The sequence below is a fragment of the Podarcis bocagei genome, assembly GCF_964188305.1.
Source record: "Podarcis bocagei genome assembly, chromosome: 17".
Taxonomy (NCBI): Eukaryota; Metazoa; Chordata; class Lepidosauria; order Squamata; family Lacertidae; genus Podarcis; species Podarcis bocagei.
Window position 1 is genome coordinate 35,736,610 of NC_138143.1, and position 20,726 is coordinate 35,757,335.

Below are 20,726 nucleotides of genomic sequence, written 5' to 3' on the forward strand. Positions count from 1 at the left end.
TAGCATGTCTCCCAAACCACAGCGCCCTCATCTTTGAAGATTTAAGTATAAGATAGCCCTTTTTGCAGCTGGCACACTGCTTTTTTTCAGTGGACCTGCAGATCTCTATCCCCAAATTTATGACAATCATGTAGGTTTGCCTCTGAAGACGGTTTGGAAACTTTAGCTAGTGCAGAATTTGAAAGCAGGTTGCTCACCTGAGCAAGGGGGTTTGAGCATATTACACCGATGCTGGTCCAACTGCGCTGGCTACCAATTAGTTTCTGGGCCCTATTCAGAGTGCTGGTTTTGACCTATAAAGCCTTAAATGGCCCAGGACGGCAATACTTCAAGGACCGCCTCTTCCCATATGAACCTACCCAGACCCTGAGATCATCTTTTGAGGTCCTTCTTCATGTGCCTCCACAATAGATCCAGAGGGTGGCAACATGAGAGCAGGCATTTTTTGCAGTGGCTCCCTGTCAGGAATTCTCTCCCCAGCGAGGTTTGCCTAGCACCTTCATTATACACCTTTAGGCGCCAGGCAAAAACAATCATTTGACCAGGCCTTTGGTTGATTGACATCATATGCCTTTTAAATGTGTTGGGGGAGTATTGTGGTTTCTTGTTTTTATGCATTTTGTGGTTTTATATTCTAGTTTTATCCTAGGGGCCAGTATTAGAAAATGCATTATGAAAGCTAGGAGCTAAATGGCACCTTAAACCTAGGTTACGGGTGCAACAACAGAATGTCTAGGCACACTTTTTTATAACAAGAATACAAAGCTGAAAATGAATGAACTGCAGCTAAAATATTATGTTCATTTTTCACATGATCTAGTCCTTCTGTTACTCACCCCCCTAATAGTCTAAAGAAGGTCTCTTCTCCAGAGAGTAGCTGGAAGTGGAGAGGCAGAAAAAAGGCCTCCTTTCCTTCCATGCTGCAGTTTCAGTCTGACATCTTGGGCGCAGTACAGTGGTGCCTCGCAAGACGAAATTAATCCGTTCTGCGAGTCTCTTCGTCTAGCGGTTTTTTCGTCTTGCGAAGCAACCCTATTAGCGGATTAGCGCTATTAGCGGTTTAGCGGCTATTAAAGGCTTAGCGGCTATTAAAGGCTTAGCGGATTAGCGGCTAAAAGGCTATTAGCGGCTTAGCGGATTAGAAAAAGGGGGGGAGCGGGAAAAAATCGGAACACTCGCAAGACATTTTCGTCTTGCAAAGCAAGCCCATAGGGAAAATCGTCTTGCGAAGCAGCTCAAAAAACGGAAAACCCTTTCGTCTAGCGGGTTTTCCGTCTTGCGAGGCATTCGTCTTGCGGGGCACCACTGTACTGCACCCAGAGCTCAGAAACTGCTTGCGCTAATGAAATTCTCTGTCGCAAAATGCGCCTAGAACAATGGGAGTTTCAAACACTCCTGGGAACCGCCCTGAGACCTGTTGGTATAGAACAGTATGTAAATTTAATAAATAAAATAAAATAATAGACTATTTTGGCCACTTGTACGGATACAAAGTTAACTAGCTGAAGTTGGGGGCAATGTCCATAGGGCATGGGCCAATATTCACCCACCATACAGACTGGTGTATCTGAAGAAGTGTGCATGCACACGAAAGCTTATACCAAGAACTAACTTAGTTGGTCTTTAAGGTGCTACAGGAAGGAATTTTTTTATTTTAAGTATTATCTAATTGCACAAGTTCCATAATGGCCACAGGAAGCAGATTATGAAATCCCACAGTAGGCAGATAGAAAACTAGATTTAGTCAGCTAAACAGCTGGGCAGCACTAGACTCTAAGCAACTGGGAAACTCTGCAACATAAACTCCCATCATAGCTGCTATCGCACAAGCCTGGCTGGCAATAGCAAACCAAATGCACTTTGGCCCATTTGCCCACCTTGCCATCAGACGCAGTCCACATATAAGAGCCAAAAATCTTGACTTAAGAAAAGCATGGGCAGAGTGAGTATCTCTCACAGAACATACATAATTTTTTTTGTATTGCGTCTTTTCACAGTTCAAGTCCATGCTCCAGGCAATGGGGGACTCCAACTCAAAACCCTGAGATTTAGTGTCTCGTACTCTACCAATTGAACTAACATCAGAAAATGCACAACTAAGTGGAACAACTTCCACATAAATCACAAGATCTAAAGTAAAGATAATATAATCAAGATAATAAAATATATGAGCAAAATTTGGCCCAGATGTCCTGAGTGCAGCAGACACACCAGATCTCTTGCAAACACCACATACCATCACCTCAGGAAAACTCAGTAAGTCCCTATACATATTAGTATGTAATACACTAAGGCCAATTAGACATAACTGCACAGTGGGGAAAAGACCCGTGTTGTATGAAATCAGGTACCCATGACATTAGACTTAGAAAATAATTCCTCCAGGCTTACAGGACATCAACACATCTTGGATGCATGGACCTAACATCCACAGATCATTGCTGTTGATGTAAATCATGGGTAGGCAAACTAAGGCCCGGATCCGGCCCAATCACCTTCTAAATCTGGCCCACAGATGGTCCACATGAGTAGAATGTGTCCTTTTATTTCAAATGCGTCTCTGCCCTGTAATCAAACCCTTTGGGGCAGAAGTACAGACTAGAATTAACTTGGTTCCGGACAAATCCCTGTTACATAGGAGGCGCCAACATAATAATTGGCTACATACCTGCCAGGAAGGCAGGTTTCATTGAGCCATGCTCACAGCAAAATGAATAACCCTCCCAACATTGAAAGCCCAAGTCACACCAGGCACAGAGAACTGGATACAAGACCTAAACAAGAGAAAATTCTCTTCTAAGAGATTTGGAGGACCATTTGAGAACTTTTCACCAAGTAGTACCTATAGCCAGAAGAAGTGGGAGACATTAGAAAGAGATGGAAACTTGTCCAGTTCAACAGTTCATAATCTGGGACTCAGAGCATTGACACCCATTTATCGCCGCCTTTATCTGAGCACATGAGCCTGAACAGTGAATAACTTGCCAAACAACCAAACACCAGAAATTAAAAAGTCGTAAAAAGAATAACGAAGGGGTGTGTGTGTGTGTTTGTAACTGAAATCCAATGTGCAAATACCAGAATGGAAGGGGATGAGTTTGGACCAGGCCATCATCTCTCACGGGATGTGGATGTCTGCATATGGCTAAAGAGTTTTGTGTGATGATTGTAACAGCTTGGGGGTTGATTTCATTCTAACCAGCTTGCTTTTACAATAGCTTTTCATGATTTTGGTAGCAATTGCTTTATAGCAGGGATGTCCAACCAATAGATTGCGGGTTCCTTGTCGTGTACAAAAAGTTACAAGGGGGGGAAAGCTTATAAATCCACCCACCCCACGCACGCTCCTCCCTCCAATGACAGTGGGTAGATCACTGCCAGGTTTTTTTATATACTGGGAGTAGATTGCAGTCTCTTGGAAGTTGGATATGCCTGCTTTATAGTTTTGAATTCATACAGACAGGGATAATGCTTCTGTAATTGATTTAGTCGGACTCCTTTGTGGTGCTAGGTGCACACAGCCCTCTTGCTTCTGGCAGGACTGACAACTGGGATGGGGGCAGTTCAGGAAACTGCTGCGGGAAGCAGGATGACTTACTATTTTGATTACTATAATGCATTGCATATGGGACTGCCTTTGAAGGTGGTTCAGAAGTTTCAGTTGCTGCAGAATATGTTCCTTTTAGTATTAGAGCATTACAAGCACATGACAGTACTGTTCTCATCTTTACTGGCTACTAGTCTGTTTCATTTACCCATTCAAAGTGGTGCTGGTTATGACCATTTAAGCCTGTCAAGGCTTGAGAACTTGGTATATGAAGAATCAGCTCTTCACCTATGTGCTAACTAAAGGCTCTGGTGCTGAGTGCATTGCAAGCCCTACCTTTATAACCCCAGAGCGGACCTGACTGGGCCAAACCTTCACTCCGGTCAACTTGGGAGCCTGGAAGCCCAGTTTTATTGCTGATAGGCTCCTGAGTTCTTGCGGGAATTTTGGCACAGGAAGACAGAGTTATGTCTTCTGTGTTAGAGGCCGGAAATGTTGGCTGTGCAGCTGAGCTGCAAAGACTGCTCTCAGTAAGATAGGGAACAGGTATATATAAATTAAAAAATTAAATTAAAAAAAAACTACCCTTTTCAGAGTTTAAGGCAGCTTATAATCAAATATTGAAATTGCAATAAAATAACTAGTAATTCAAGCTCTTCCATTAAATATTTGAATGTTTCCATAATAACTATAGTGTTCGATTTTAGATTTTTTTTCTTTAATTTTAGTTTTGTATTATGTTATAAATGGAAGGAGAGATATTTTTTTAAGTAGTGGATGTTTTACAAGTCAATTTTGCTGAAATATGACCAAAACCTAAAGTTATTTTAGCAGACTTTGTCTAGGATGCAATTTTACTAATCCTGCAAGTGATATTCTTGTGATATTTTTTCATACTTGCAGATATATTTTTATGAATACAGTGAACATTCAAAACCAGTGGACAAGCCTAGGCAGTGCCTTCCATATGCAGTAATAGAAGTAAAACGCATTAATCAGAAAAATGCAACTGTCTCTGCTTCAACACCTTTGCAGTGCAGACCTCAAAAATTGCCTAAGCATGTGGGTAAGCTGATTTTATAAATGTGTATTTCATATTCTTAAATTAATACACATGCCTGTTTCCGCCCCCTCCCATTTTGTATGACCCTAACCCTAACCATGCTTTGTTCAGCCACTCTAGATGCTTCTCTATGCTACAGTGGCACTGGGCTTTGCTCACCTGTGAAACATCTCTTGTTTGTTTGTTTGTTATTGCCCTAAGGTCCCTGGGCAGGTTACAGCATTAAAATACAATATTGAAAACAATTCAAAACAGCTTATAGCCATAAAAATAAGATGGGCCCTGAAAACATACATATTTCGAGTGTCAAAAGCAAGGGTCTTCCGAATTCTCCGAAACCAGATGCACCTCCGTGGGGAAGGGAGTTCCACAGCTTAAGGCCCACTACAGATAATGTCCTCTACCGGCCTACCCCGACCCCGAGTCTTTGACAAACCATGGGTTAATGTGAATGCAGCTGTTTCCTCAAGTCTTTGTCTATTTAGATTGCCTTTTTTTTCTTGTGTCCTTCAGCTATTCTGTTTCTCTACCAATTCCCCCTGCCTGCCTAGCCCTGTACTCTTGTCTCGCCTCTCTTTCTGGCAACAAGTTTTAGCTTGTTCTGTCCTTAGATCTAGAGTGGTCTTCAAAATAAAATTAAAAATCCCCTTTTATTGCTTTCACCTGTCTTCTCTTGCAATTCTTTCCTTTAGGCAGCAATCCTAAGTACACTTATTTGGGAGGAATTCCTATTGAAGCCATTGGAACTTACTTCTGAGTAAACATACATACATACACACACCTTATTTTTGCCTCCTGGTATTCCTCCCTATTTATGATCCTGCTGCCTATTCCAGCAGAGGGAAACTTCTGGCATAATTAGGCTTGTCAGGCCTCCCCAGTTGGCTTGCAACACAGCTTTGGACAGGCCACACCCACCCGTCGCTAAACTGATGTATGTTGCCACGCATGGCACTGGTAAAGCCATGGCAGCAAGTGCTCCCAGTTGTGCCTTTGCAACCACAGCTTGAATTTGATGTTCTCTAAATCTCTGGTGAAAGAAGCATGACTTGCATATGGTGCCAAATTAAAAAGGCAGAATGCAGGCCATGGCTACAGATGAATCATTGTGAGTGCACTCTTAAGTCATTCACTCCAGTTGTTCCTTTCCCATGCCTGATCTCAGATGCTCTCTAGCCTTTCTCCCCTTCTTCTCTTCCCGTCTACTCTCCTTGTCCGTGTAGCTGTTCCTTCCTTAAAGTTGGTCTACGCAAAGTTATTTTCCATCCAGACTGACCTTTATCCTCACAGAATGTTGTGAATTCAGTTTGTTCTTTTTAAAAAGAAGATTAATGGTTTGTTGAAGTGTTAGGCACATCAATTTGTCAAGTTTCAGTTGCTCAGTAGCCAACTGTTCTTTGATGTCATAGGAAGCATCACTCCCAGAACTGCCACATTTTAACCTGAAGATACTGCACATAGTTTGGTCAAAAATACCTTCACAACCCTATACTTTAATCTGTTTCCTTGTATTTACAGGAAGAGGAAGAAGACTACCACTGGAAAACTGTACACGAGTGACAAGGATAGGCAAAAGCCAACTCATCTATGAACATTTCAGAAAGCCCACGATAGGCTGTGCAGTAAACTCAGAAAATAATGCATCTCCTTCATTTTCTGGAGGCCAACAGAACTGGAACAGCTCTATAGTTGAAACCCAAATGAAGCCCAAATCTACTGGAAGGTGGGATTCCCCACATATAGAAACGAAGGAAATTAATCTTCATTGTTCCCCTGATCTGGATGTCAACAGAAATGTTAGAAGTGCCCATATTAAAAACTCTTCTTTGAAAACTCATCCTGAAGTTTCTCCTGCCTGTGATACCGGCTCAAGTACTGTAATTACTTCAAAACTGATTAAGGATCCAAGGTTAAAAAAAAGGGAACAAGTCCTAGAGAAGCAAAATGGAGAAGCAATCTTGGAGAAGCAATCTTCACAGTGTGAGAATGAGCTGGACTATAACTTGGAAATGAAAGTATCTGCTACTCTAAGCATGCCATATCCTGCAACTGAGAATTTTCTTCTTAACTCCAAGAATGCAGTTGGTCAGAAGCAATATATGGAGAAAACATATTGGGAAGAAAATTTGGAAGGGACTATATTGCCATCTGTGTTAAACAGAAATAAAGATTCCCCAGTGAATGGTGAGCAAGGGTTAAGTAGTGTCAACAAAAACATTTTGGGTTCTCAGAATACTAATACAGATCACTGTTTGAAAACCTATGTAGGGGATAGTTCTTTAAAATCAAAGGTCTGCAAAACTAATAATTCAGACAGAACCCTTATGGAAGATGTAAGAGGAGAAAAAGGAACAAGACATTCAAAATTGCCCTCATTACACCTAAATCCTTCTAAAACATTGATTAATGAATGGAAATTTCCAGACCTAAATCCAGAAAGTGCAGCATTTGGCAATTATAAGATGGGAGGAGAAATGGAGAGCCAATTACAAGAAGATGCTTACATTTCTGAAATGCATTGCTCAACCAATTTGGATACAAAATGTGCTCAAAACAATTTTACTTCGTCAGAGGAAGAACAGAATGATAGTGCTAACAGTTGTAGTCTCCAAGATTACACATTACAGTCTGAAGTTTGTAAAAAACTGCATATTTCTGAAAATGTTATGGGAGAAGTCTGGGATGAAGATCTCAGTGAGCAGTCTATAGAGAATCAAATGGATGCAGAGAATTTTGAACAAAATGGGTGCCATGCGGTGACAGAATTTGAAAAATTCAATAAGATTGAAGCACCTGTAATCATTAATAAACCAATATATACAGCATGTGAAGTAGCAAACAGCTCAGTAGGTGAAAAAGACTGCTGTACTATAGAGAAAGTAAAAGATAATTCTATTGGAGAGAGAATCGTGCATCCATCCCCAGCTTCCTGTGGAAGTGACACAGTAATGAGAGATTTTAATGGGAAAAGTGTGTGTCTTCCTGAGTCAGTTTCATTGGATAAAAATATTTTTAGAGATAGCAAAAAATGTCTTCTTTCCTCAGGAATATTTGTTGATGAACAAAGGAACTGTAAAACAAACACCGCAGCAAGTACCAGTGATTTTGATCAAATTTACACAAGCGAGTTGGAAGAAAAAGGTAAAAGAGATACCCCTACAATGCAGATGCCTTCCTCAACAGAAAGTTCAGCAGAGGAAACATCAGAAAAAGAAGATTATGTCAAGGAGGACTGGATAAGTGATATAAAATGCTGTATAGAGACTTCAAGTAAGCCTGAAATTTTGGATTCAGAAAGCTCAGATTCTGACTTTAACTTCAGTGGTCAAGGTAGAGGCTCAACAACAGAAGGAAAGCTGATAAACAATAGCAAAGAAAAATGTGAAGACCTAACTAAAGGTACAGACATGGTGACTTATCAAGAAAAACATTGCACTGCCTCTGTGATAAGTACCTCTGTTCCTGTACCTTTGGAGAATATAAAGGATATAGAATTAAAAAACCCTCAATCTCAGTCTGAGATTTCAGGTCTTTCAAATGCAAATTTTGAAGAGTTGAACAGTAATTCCTCTTGTGAAGATGATAGTCTAGAAGTATTTGAACAGGATTTAGAGGTAAATGACCAGAACCTGAACGTTGTTAGTGACTTTGAAAATACATTAGGAGAGTGTAAAAAATGTATCTCCACATCACAGAAGCCATGTAAAAATGGAAACTATTGGGAGAAAAAGGATGTGTATCATTATTTACAAGAGCGTATGGATTGGGATAGTCTCTTAGAAAAACCTAGTCAGAGTACAAAGGTTTCTGGAAAGCCCTCTGTGGAAGAGAATAAAAATGATTCGGAAGAAAAACCTGAATTGTTTGTATGTCCTGACCTGCAGATTACAATCACCAACATAATTCAGCCAAAACTGAATTCCCCTCATAGCTCTTTCAGAATGAAGACAGATATGGGGAAATGTTCAGGACATAAAAAGGATATGAAATGGTTGCAGGAGAAAAATACCAAACATCACAGAAGGAAAGAACAGAACAATTCAGAAGAGTATATATTTTCTTCATCGTCCAAGGGACAAGTTGAAACATTTGTGCAGTCTGAAGAGTATATTAAGAATGTTTTGAATACTCTTAACACTCAAGCATTGTTATGTAAAAACAAACATCTTTCTCAAAAAATAGATGGAGCAATGTTTCACTTGAGAAAAGCACATCGAAGGGTTCAGAAATCTTTAAAAATATTAGCAAAAGCTGGAAGGAAAAAATCGAGTGAATCATCAGAATCATGTGAAGTCCTACAGTGTGGATCCTCATCTAGCTGCGTTTCAGATATGCCTTGTAGCTGTGATAACATGAGAAATGCAAAACTAACTAAACTTCAAACAGCCTCCGAGAAATCTACTAGCTTAGATACCATGGAATTGAAAAGTACAAAGCCAAGCAGTGACAAACACATTATGAGCAATGAGCAGAAGATTCATTTAAATGTCATCTCTGGATATAATACCCAAGAAATTGTAAGTACCAGCATGGTAAGCACAGAGCACGACATCAGCTCTGAAGTTAATAGATGTACAAGCAAAGATAGTGCAAAACATTTGAATACAGCTGTGGAGGAAAAGGAGTCATGTGTCAATCAAGAAGACAAAAGAAAAGATGAAAGGACTTGTGACTCTGATATCAAGGCAAGTGCAATTAAACTTGCCACGCCAGTTCAAGCGGCATTAGAATCTTCTGCAAAAGTGAACATTTTAAAACCAGATAATATTTCCATAAGGCTGGAAAATGTTTTTTCTGATGAAAACGAAGCTCTGGAAATAGCCCCAGCACCGCAAATAAAGATAAGTTTGAGTGCCAAAGCTTCATCCAATGATTATGAACTGTCTCCTGTGTCCTTGGAAAACAACTGTTTTTCAAATGAACCTTTTAATAACTGCAGAGACCTCAGTCATGACATCAAACATCCAGAAGTAGGGTTTGAACAAAAATCCCTTGATTTTATCATTAAAATATCAGAGATCTTGAAAAAGGCAGATGAAACCACATCTTTGAATGTATTACTTGAACAACTTATATTTTGCAGAAGCGTTCTTCCCTCCTTTGTTAGAGCTTTTGAAAAAAAGCAGGAATGCTCTTCTGAACATGTCTTGGTTTCGAGGGAGATACTTGAGAGCACTGAAAGAAGGATGCAGACTATTAATAAATTGAAACCTTCTGCTATAGAATCCCTGATTGAACTACAGATTATAATGGAAACCATTGAATTCATTGAAAATAAGAAGAGACTTATAGAAGGTGTACCAACCTTCCGAAGCTTTCTTTGGTATGATGATTCACTGTGTAGTGAGTTGTTTGGTGGTGAGTCAGGTTACCAACAACAATCAAATTTCTATCCTGCTTTTCAGAGAAGACTAGAATACAATGCTCTTAATGAGTTACAATCCCATCACAAGCAATTAGTGAATGCCTTTAATAACACAAGATGGGAACATAATTCTTACTATTCCTTCTTGAAGTTGAGGCGAGAAATAGAGGAATGTGAACAAGCAATGAAAAGCAATTACAATTTCTCTGATTTTTTCCTTTCTGTCCCATATGTTTGTGGAGCTAACTTTGGAGATACTCTTGATGACTTAGAACATGCAAGAAAAAATACAGTAGATTTAATAAGCAAATCTAAAACTGCTGGCATTAATCTGAGGGCAGAAAAGGAAGAGCATCTTTGGGTCATCATGGATATTATTGCTACAAAAGTAGAATTCATAAAAACCTGTGAAGATGTGAATATAAAAGCATCACTGTTTGGACTTGAGCACATATTTTTTGATGCTGCTAAAAGTCTTGCTTGGACAGAAAAAGTTAAGTTTATAAATGGAGATTTTAAAGGTGAGGAAAGACAAGCAATCAAAATAAATGAAGCTGACCTATCTAAGCTCTATGAGACTTACCAGCTTATGATAGAGGAGTTTGGAAGAAGAAACTTCAACGGTGCTGTTGAAGAACAGACTTTCAAGAAATCTTCAGTGGACTCTAGCAATTGTGAAATGGCAAGCAAGCAACAAGAGGCAAATTATTGTATTACAAAGTCCCTCATTGTACGCCAGGATATTGGTTGTATTGGTGAAATATTAGATGAAGTGCAGTCTTCAGATACTGAGAGATTACAACAGCTCCTGTGCAGATGTACAGAGCATATGGAAATGTTGAAACAGTATTTTCAGATTTTACAGGAAGAGAGTGACAGTGTTTTGATCACAAAAGAAAATGTGCTGGGATTCTTGAAAAGTGGTGGCATAAATCCTACCATTTTGAAACCAGAAGCTGTTGAAGTGTATGCTGAAATGACAATGGTATATGAAACAGTTCTTTTTCTCCAAAACTCAATAGCAAGAAGAGTAGATAAACCAAGATTTCGAAGTTTATTATGGTTTGATACATCACTTACACCTGAACTTTTAAGATGTCAAGAAAAAATGGCTTCCTTCTCTTACCGGAAAGGCAACCTTATAGAAATTATAGACTCTTCCATCTCTGAACTTCAGAATGAGTGGAAAGCTATTCATGGCTTCTCAAAAAATTTGAATTGCTCGTATGCGCTTCATCTTTTCTCAAGGGAGCTTAAAGAACTTTCAGAAACTAAAAACATGCTACAAACATCGAAGTCCTTCAGTTCTATGTGCGTCAACTTGGTACCATATACTATAAGTTTAAACTATGGAAGCACTGTGTCTGAACTAGAATACAACTACAATCAGTTTTCTTCACTTCTTGACAAATTGATGGTGTGTGAAAGGAAGGATTTAGGAAAAATGGCTCACGTTATGAAAATAATGAAGACTATTGAGCATATGAAGTTTATCTGTTCTAAACAGGAAAAGTCACCTTTGCCGCTGGTTATATATCAAATGGTTAAAAACTGGAGAAAATCTTGCGAGTTGAAAAGACAAGGTCTGGATACCACTGAAGAACATAGCACCAAACAGAGTATGTGCAACAGTGGCCCACCAGCTTCCCAGGCCTCAGATTCCCAGTCTCAACACAAAAGACCTGCCAGTATCGCTTCAGAAGATTGTTCCAGTTCATCTGAGGAGACGAGTGATTCCTCGCGTACAAAAAAGATAAAGGTAAAACCACTTAGCTCAACACTTCTGTTTTTAAAGAATGATATAGTGACAATGATACATACATTTATTTGGTTCTAAATATATTTAATGTATTATTTTTGTTCACAAATGTGATAGAATTCTTCAAAAATGCTGCAAGCATTACACATGGCTACTAGTCACAATGTACAGTGGTACCTTGGGTTAAGTACTTAATTCGTTCCAGAGGTCCATTCTTAACCTGAAACTGTTCTTAATCTGAAGCACCACTTTAGCTAATGGGGCCTCCCGCTGCTGCTGCGCCACCGGAGCCCGATTTCTGTTCTCATCCTGAAGCAAAGTTCTTAACCCGAGGTACTATTTCTGGGTTAGCGGAGTCTGTAACCTGAAGCGTATGTAACCTGAAGCGTATGTAACCCTAGGTATCACTGTATATATATTGCCCAGCATTTGCAATATTTCTTATAAACACTGCCTCTGATACTGGAAATTGTATTGTGGCGACTAGTGACCGCTTATGTCTTAACTAAGCTTTTTATGGGAAGATGGGTAGTATTAGTGGCATTCCAGAAACATTAAGGGCACATTAAACTACCGAATATTTCAAATAGGGATGTTGCAAATATTCAAACAGAGCTTGCCAAAAATGTAGGATTGATGGGAGCAGGGCTGTCCTAGCCTTCCCCACTGCCCAACACCAAAACTCCTTGTTGGGGCATGGAAAGGATGTAGGAAGTGGCAAACAATCCTCAGGTCCTGCAAGATTATCTTTTCCCACAAAGGACTGGGACTACTGCAGTCTCGTTCCTCATGAGAAAAGATGTTATGCTAAGGTATCAAAAGTGCCCTCTACTGCCTGCCTGCTTTCCATGTTCCGCCCGACCCAAGGTATATTATTAGACCCCTGGAGTGATGCAAGTCATCCTTTGTTTCTTTCTGAGTGCATTCCAGGTCTTTGTGAGGATTTAAATAGAACAGTCTCAAAGAGGTCAAGCCTTTGGAAACATTTAGTCTGAATCTGTCTAAAAGTAATCCATAAACATAATCATCATAGGCCATGGCATCATTCAGAAAAATAACAAAAGGAAAAACAGCAATAACCATAAAAAGAAAAAGTAATCACATAGTGAATGAGTTCTGGTCTAGGCTCACCTGGATAGTAGAAATGTGCACGGACACGAAAGCTCATACCAGTAACAAACTTGGTCTCTAAGGTGCTACTGGAAGGAATTTTTTTATCTGGATAGTAGAGCATTGGATCAATGTTGTGTAAGGCCACCATAAGGAACATTATTACGGTTTTGTAAAACCAAATAAGAAAATAATCTGGTGTTACAAACTAGCCCACATACTATTGCAGTTATGGAGGTTTGAAGAGGTTTCCCCCCAATAATAATCCTCCTGCCTTTAAGTGTATGATTAATATACAATTAAACGCTTGTATCTGAAGATACTACTAAGAAGGGAAATGTTTTTCCTCCCCCTTTTATTAAAGATTTTCTTGGGTTATAAAAGTACATGCCTCTCTATTTTCAGATCATAAAGTTCTTTTTCGGATCAGTTATATTCGATGTGAGAAATTGATATTGTATATAGTATAAGGTGGGGGGAGGAGGGGGTTAGTAAACTTGACTTCTTTTACATAGTGTATGTGCAAGGCTAAGGGAAATATATGCACAACTGGAATTAGCAAGGAAATTTACATCAGTGGTACCATTACTTCTAGTTAAGAAGTTTTGTTTTGCAGAACTGAAATAGAGAATATAATCATTCCTTTGTTTCATAAAAATAATACACCGCTTGTAGAAAGAAGAAAACAACCCTCAAAGTGATTTGTAAAATCAATAACAGTGTTTCCCAGACTTGGGTCTCCAGCTGTTTTTGGACTACAAATCCCATCCTCCCTAGCTAGCAGGGCCAGTGGTAAGGAATAATGGGAACAGAGTCTCATGATCCAATCTAAAGTCTTGTCCAACAGCACAAAACGCTTTCCCATTGTTTTTACAATTTGATAGAACTTACAGAAAAGTGTTAAAAGAATTAACTTGCATAATATACTTACATCGGTTTGTTTTCCTATTTTAATTTATTAGATTGCTGATTCACTGATGACAACCACAGAAAAGATAAATGAAGATGAAAATAGCAGGAATTTAAGGTATACATAGTAAAACAGTAACAAAATACCAGTGCCTAGTGGACCTATTTGAAACGTGTTCCTTCTATAACTTTTCATACAAATTTTGTGGATCAGGCCTTTCTCAGTGTTAGAACTTTATATAGAGGATTTCTATTGCACTGTTCAACCAAAAAGGCTCCCAGGCCTTTCATGCTATCAGCTGGAACTATATCGCGTATGTTTGTAATCACCACTTGCAACAACAGCTTTCTAAGCCATCAATCAATATATGGAACTCTGGAAATTATCCTTTAGATTATATTGCTAGATTGTTTAATTCCATCTGTTTACCTTATTTCTATGAGTTATACTTTTTATGTTTAGATTATTTTATTTTTTATTCTGTTTGGTTTGTACTTGTATTTTGAAAACCCAATAAAAAATTACTTATTTATTGAATTTATAAACCGCCCTATATCCAAGGTCTCAGGGCAGTTTACAGAACAAAACCAGAATATAAAACCACAAAATATATAATCAACATAAAAGCAACAACCCAATAAGCGCCCCACCAAACCTCGCTTTTTTAAAGGGCATAGGATTTAAAAATGATTTTAAAAAACAAAATGCCACCGGAAAGGCAACCAGGGTGGCTTACATAGAAACAATTAAACTAAGACAGTTCTTTCCCCCAGGCTTAAAATCTAAAAGACTAACCACAAAAGGAAAATGGGATAGGTAGGAGGAGAGGGGGTGAAGGAAAGCAAACTCAAGATACTGCTCCTTAAAGTTAAATAGTACTTTTTAAAATAAAAAGCAGCTGGGACGGAAACAGTTCAGGGACAGGTCTTTCAGAGGTGAGGGAAAGTCCGTTTCTCATCTCTCCTACTGTGGCAGGGTACTGTAATGGCTGATTCTAGATGACTGTTGAAGGAAAGAAGACAGTATTTGGCATATAATGTGCACATATCTAAAAAGACTTCTACTTAATGTTATTTGATACACATTTAGAACAGAATGTAAGCAGAGAGGTGGACATGAAATGCAGATGAGTATAGACACTGGTATTTAAATTTTTAACAGTGGCAATTCACAAAAATTGTTGTGTTGCTGATAGGACATCCTGGCATTGGAAAGCCAGTTAATGCATGCCTTACAGACAGTACATGTACGTACTGTCTCCCCACATGAACCCTGTGCCATCGCAGATTTGTTTCAAAGGGTTGAGGGAAATGCCAGAACAGATTTAGGGGGTACACACTGAGAGAAAAGAAAGTTCCTTTTCACAGTAAAAAGTCTTGCATTGATGGAACAAATGGGTTGATTTTTCCCTGCATTTTTGATGTGCCATATTTTTTTTAACCAGCTGCCAAAGTAGCCTTTCACGTGAAATTCCTTGTGGACCTTGGTTAAAATAAACTCCGTTATCCACGTTTATACAGCCAAGTTGTTCATTTGAATATCATCATATAGATCTGGTCAAGAAACAGCCTCCTTTCTTTTTTAAAAGTCATTCTCTTCATAAAACGTAACCTGAGAAAACATTATCTCTGAGGATTCATATGTTTTTCTTGAAAGAAATTTCATTCTTGAACAATCAGATAGATAACTTGAATTTTAAGCAAAATATTCACATTTTTGTTTCTGTTCTCCTGTTACATGATTTGTGTGCTCTTGTATGGAAGAAACTTGTGTTGTCTGTGGGAAGGTCTGCTGAACAGTATTGGATCTAGTATTAGATCTTCACGAAATCTAAAGTTGATGAAACATACTTCTGAGAGGTCTTTAGCCTGTCTTGTTTTTGCTTTTTACTTCTATAAATTCCATCTATTAAATGCCTTTTAAAACGTTTCCCTTATTTGGAGGTAGACATTCCCTACACCCTTTGAGGGATTAAGATTTGGGGATTGGACATAACATTTGAATATTCTGCACACGTAGGCCAATAAGTTTCTCTCACATACACCTTGAGTAAATTGTTCAGGGTCATTAAAACAAAAAGAGATTGTGAAGAGCTCCAAAAGGAACCCTCCAAACTGAGTGAAAGGCCAGTAAAATTGCAAGTGCAATTGAATGTAAACAATTGTAAAGCAATAGATGTTGGGTGGGGGACACACTTTATTTCTCATTTACACTGGCAGTGACAAATCAGGAACAAGAATTTGAGGTTGACCCAGTATGTAGCAGCAGCGAAAAAGTTAATTTCTATGATAGGGATCATTAAGAAAGGAATAATATGCTGATAATGTGATATGATATATGATATATGATATGATATAATGTGATTATACAAATCTGGTGTGACCACTTTTGGAGTACTGTGTACTGTTCTATTCTGGTCACCTCACCTCAAAAAGCATATTGTAGAGTTGGGGAAGGTTCAGAAAAGTGCAACCCAAATCACCAAAGGGATGGAGCAACTCCCCTATGAAGAAAGGCTGCAGTATTTGGGGCTTTTTAGTTTGAGAAAAGGGGAGTAAGAGGTTATATGATGTAAGTTTTTAAAATTACGGCATGGAGAAATTGGATAGAGAAAAGTTTTTCTGTCTTGTACACAACACTAGAATTCATGGATATCTAATGAAGCTCTGTGTTTGAAAATTCAGGACAGATCAAAGACATTTATTCTCTGTGTAGTACGTTCACTCCCACAGGAGGCAGTGATGGCTACTAGATTGTTTGGCTTTGAAAGGGAATCAGACAAATTCATGGAGAAGAGGGCTATGAAAGGCTACTAGCCATGATAGCTTTGCCTCCACAGTTGGAGGCATCAATCTTTCTGAATGCCAGTTGCTGGAAACCACAGGAGGGGGGAGTGCTTTTATTCTCAAATCCTACTTGCTGGTTTCCCACAGACGTCTACAGTGGTACCCCGCAAGACGAACGCCTCGCGAGACGAAAAACTCGCAAAACGAAAGGTTTTTTCGTTTTCGAGTTGCCTCGCAAGACGAATTTCCCTATGGGCTTGCTTCGCAAAACGAAGCTTGCCCCGGGGACAGCGGGTCTTCTCTTTTGAAGCAAGGGGCTGGGGGGAGATAGCGATCTCCCTGCAGCCCCTTGCTGCAAAAGACGTCCGGGGGAAGCGGGAAGCGAAGCGCTTCTTCCCCGCTTCCCCCGGACGTCTTTTGCAGCAAGGGGCTGCAGGGAGATCGCTATCTCCCCCCAGCCCCTTGCTTCAAAAGAGGTCCGGGGGCAGCGGGAAGCGAAGCGCTTCTTCCCCGCTTCCCCCGGACGTCTTTTGCAGCAAGGGGCTGCAGGGAGATCGCTATCTCCCCCCAGCCCCTTGCTTCAAAAGAGGTCCGGGGGCAGCGGGAAGCGAAGCGCTTCTTCCCCGCTTCCCCCGGACGTCTTTTGCAGCAAGGGGCTGCAGGGAGATCGCTATCTCCCCCCAGCCCCTTGCTTCAAAAGAGGTCCGGGGGCAGCGGGAAGCGAAGCGCTTCTTCCCCGCTTCCCCCGGACGTCTTTTGCAGCAAGGGGCTGCAGGGAGATCGCTATCTCCCCCCAGCCCCTTGCTTCAAAAGAGGTCCGGGGGCAGCGGGAAGCGAAGCGCTTCTTCCCCGCTTCCCCCGGACGTCTTTTGCAGCAAGGGGCTGCGGGGAGATCGCTTCTCCCGGTGCTCCGAAGCCGGGCGGGGGGCAGGGGACACCTCCCCCCGCCGCGGGGACACCTTTTGAAGGCAGGCGGGGGGGGAGCAAAGACTTTCGCCCCCCGCCCGCCTTCAGAAGAGGTCCAGGACCTCTTCTGAAGGCTGGCGGGGGGCAAAAGTCTTTGTCCCCCCCTGCCTGCCTTCCCAGGGGCTTTTAAATCGCCCCGGACAGCGGAGGACTTCTCCGCTGTCCGGGGCGATTTTAAAATGCCGCCCGCCAGCATTTTAAGATCGCCCGGACAGCGGAGAAGTCCTCCGCTGTCCCGGGGTTTTTTAAAATGCTGGGGGTGGGAAGAAAAGCCCTTGTCCCCCCCCCCCAGCCTTCAGAAGAGGTCCGGGGACAGACTGTCCCCGGACCTGGTCTGAAGGCGGTTTCCCTAGGAACGCATTAATTGATTTTCAATGCATTCCTATGGGAAACCGTGCATCGCAAGACGAAAAAACCGCAAGACGAAGAGATTTGCGGAACGAATTAATTTCGTCTTGCGAGGCACCACTGTAATTGGCCACTGTGTGTTATAGGATGCTGGACTAGATTGACCATTGGTCTGAGCCTGCTGGCTTTTCTCATGTTTTTATCAAGCTAACACACGTTTTTATTTGATTATGATAACCCATGTCCAGATCATTTGATGAATCTAGTAACCCACAAGATTAGCTACCCACACCTTTTCTTTTCCATTATTCACACTTAAGACAGCTGGAGAATAGTGATGCTCTGTTTCCACCTTGAAATGTTAGTATTGAAACAAAATATATTACAAGATTATAAAAATAGGGACCAAGCAAATGTTTAGAAATAAATACATAAACAATTTATGTTTTTGTGCATCGAGTAAATTCAGATCAGGTCCTAATTCTAATAGAACATCGATATTCTTGTGTTTAAAAAAATCACTTAAAAAAAAAGTTTGATTTTTGTTTTGCAGAGTGAGTGGAAAATATAATTTCCCCAAAGAGAAAGAACTACAGTTAAGCATATCAACAGACAATATGTGGAATAAAAAACCTGGCAATTTGAGAGAGACAGCGCCAATCTCACCTTCACAGTTAAAAGTTGCTTATCCCTCTGAAAGCATTCAATCTTCACCAAATGCCTCAGAACCAAAGTTCATTTGTTCAAACACATTAGCTGGTCAGCAGAATCTAGCAGATCTAAAAGATTTCAACCAGAGCGGCTGGAATGCAAAAGACCCTGACCAAGAATATATTGCATCCCACAATGAGGGAGGTGAAAGTCTTTCTTTACCTTCAGTGACAGTTGAGTTATTACAACAATCTCCTGAAAACTCTCCTACTAGAGAAGATGCTAATTCTGTGTTGGGTACGCTAAATGAGCACCATAACTTAAAATCAGATGTCCTGAGAGATGCTTCACATTTAATGCGTGAATGTAGCACAGCTTTGAGTTCACCTCTAAAATCTGATCGAAACGAAGCGGAATGTGGACAGGAAAGAAATGTGACCCCCAACTGCACAACGCCATATAATTTAGATTCCACAGTGATGACAGAACTAAATAAAGCCATGGAATTGGAGCATTTGCAGATGGAACCATCGTACAGTGAAAATAACAAAACTAAATTTTCACCTTTAAATCAAAATGAACATATTGAGGAAACCTCTCAGTTGCAGAGTTCTCCTGTGCATATTTATGGTGCAGTTTATCCTTATTCCTCTTGGTACTTATACCAAAATCATTGCAATACTCACTCAGTAACTCAGACATACCAAGAATTAAATTCCTGTGAAATGAATCCCCTGACACATGGCATGTCCACAACTACAAGCATAGTGTATAACACAGAGTCTAGTATGTTTTGTTCACAGACTTTTAGTCATTTCAGTGTTGGAGACTCACAAAGGTTTAACTTAGCCCAAACCTATCCAATGTATGGTTATTTCAGTTCTGCCGTGGCCTTTCCATATAGCAATTGGCAACAGCCATCATGGTATACAGAAAATCAGCCTTGGACACAAGTTGCTTTTCCGTATCCTTCCAATAACGGCTCAGAAGGTTATGTAGGAACTACATAATAGGAACTACATACATACAGTAGGAACTAAAGCAATTTTTAAAATGAGCGTGTGTTTTTTTTTAAAGTGGTATTTAGTTGCCCATTAGTATGTGTCTAGTAAAAGTCTAGTAAGATCAACATGATACATTTGACATGAGTCAGATGCTTAAATACCTTTTTGTGAATCAACCACCATGTCCAGCAAGTAATATCGAGCCAGTGCAAAGCATGCATGGTTCTGGGGGACATTTCCATGTGAACCAGCCCTTGGAGGCATGTTGAACACCATAGCTGTCGTATTCTTTTAGCTTTCATTCCTTTAAAAGCAGTCCTGACCTAGACCTTGGACTAATGTATCCTAGGAGAGTGGTTTAAGAATTTTTTTTAAGCCCTGAAGGAAATAAACTTTATTTGAAAGTTAACAAACTGGTCCTGTACTGGTTCATCATTTATAATTTATGAGGAACGGCTAAGGGAGCTGGGCATGTTTAGCCTGGAGAAGAGGAGGTTAAGGGGTGATATGAAAGCCATGTTCAAATATATAAAAGGATGTCACATAGAGGAGGGAGAAAGGTTGTTTTCTGCTGCTCCAGAGAAGCGGACACGGAGCAATGGATCCAAACTACAAGAAAGAAGATTCCACCTAAACATTAGGAAGAACTTCCTGACAGTAAGAGCTGTTCAACAGTGGAATTTGCTGCCAAGGAGTGTGGTGGAGTCTCCTACTTTGGAGGTCTTTAAGCAGAGGCTTGACAACCATATGTCAGGAGTGCTCTGATGGCGTTTCCTGCTTGGCAGGGGGTTGGACTCGATGGCCCTTATGGTCTCTTCCAACTCTATGATTCTATGATAATTCAAGCAGATACTTGTGCTGTTACAGTAAGCATAGCATCCAGAAATGAAACACCCATAGATGCCCCACATGCTATTTATTGCCAATACTGTGAAGTCATAACTGCTGAATCTGCCCTTTGGATGTTATGCAAGTAATTATAGATGTTGCTGCACTTTACAGCAGAGCAAAGGGTTGTGATGTTACATATGGAACAAAGGCCAATACTTTCATTATAATGGTTAAAGGTATAAATCCTGTTTTTTATTTTCAGCTGCCTGACAGTAGTCCTCTTTCTATTCTTGGTTGAATCATTTGCATAGAAATTTTTTGTCCCTTCTTTTTTTACTTGATTAAAATACTTACTTATTTAAATTTGATATTAATAACTTAAAGGC

At 40.2% G+C, this 20,726-nt stretch overlaps 1 protein-coding gene across 1 annotated transcript in view; it reads left to right on the forward strand.

Annotated features, from left to right (window-relative positions):
• Positions 1–19,922, forward strand: part of TEX15 (testis expressed 15, meiosis and synapsis associated) — a 33,503-nt gene extending 13,581 nt beyond the window's left edge. Inside the window, exons 6-9 of the mRNA XM_081177155.1 lie at positions 4,451–4,613; positions 6,129–11,734; positions 13,807–13,871; positions 18,408–19,922. Of these exons, the coding sequence (XP_081033281.1) occupies positions 4,451–4,613; positions 6,129–11,734; positions 13,807–13,871; positions 18,408–19,515 (6,942 nt within the window). The 3' untranslated portion in view covers positions 19,516–19,922. The remainder of the gene's footprint in view (positions 1–4,450; positions 4,614–6,128; positions 11,735–13,806; positions 13,872–18,407) is intronic.
• The last annotated feature ends 804 nt before the right edge of the window (positions 19,923–20,726 follow it).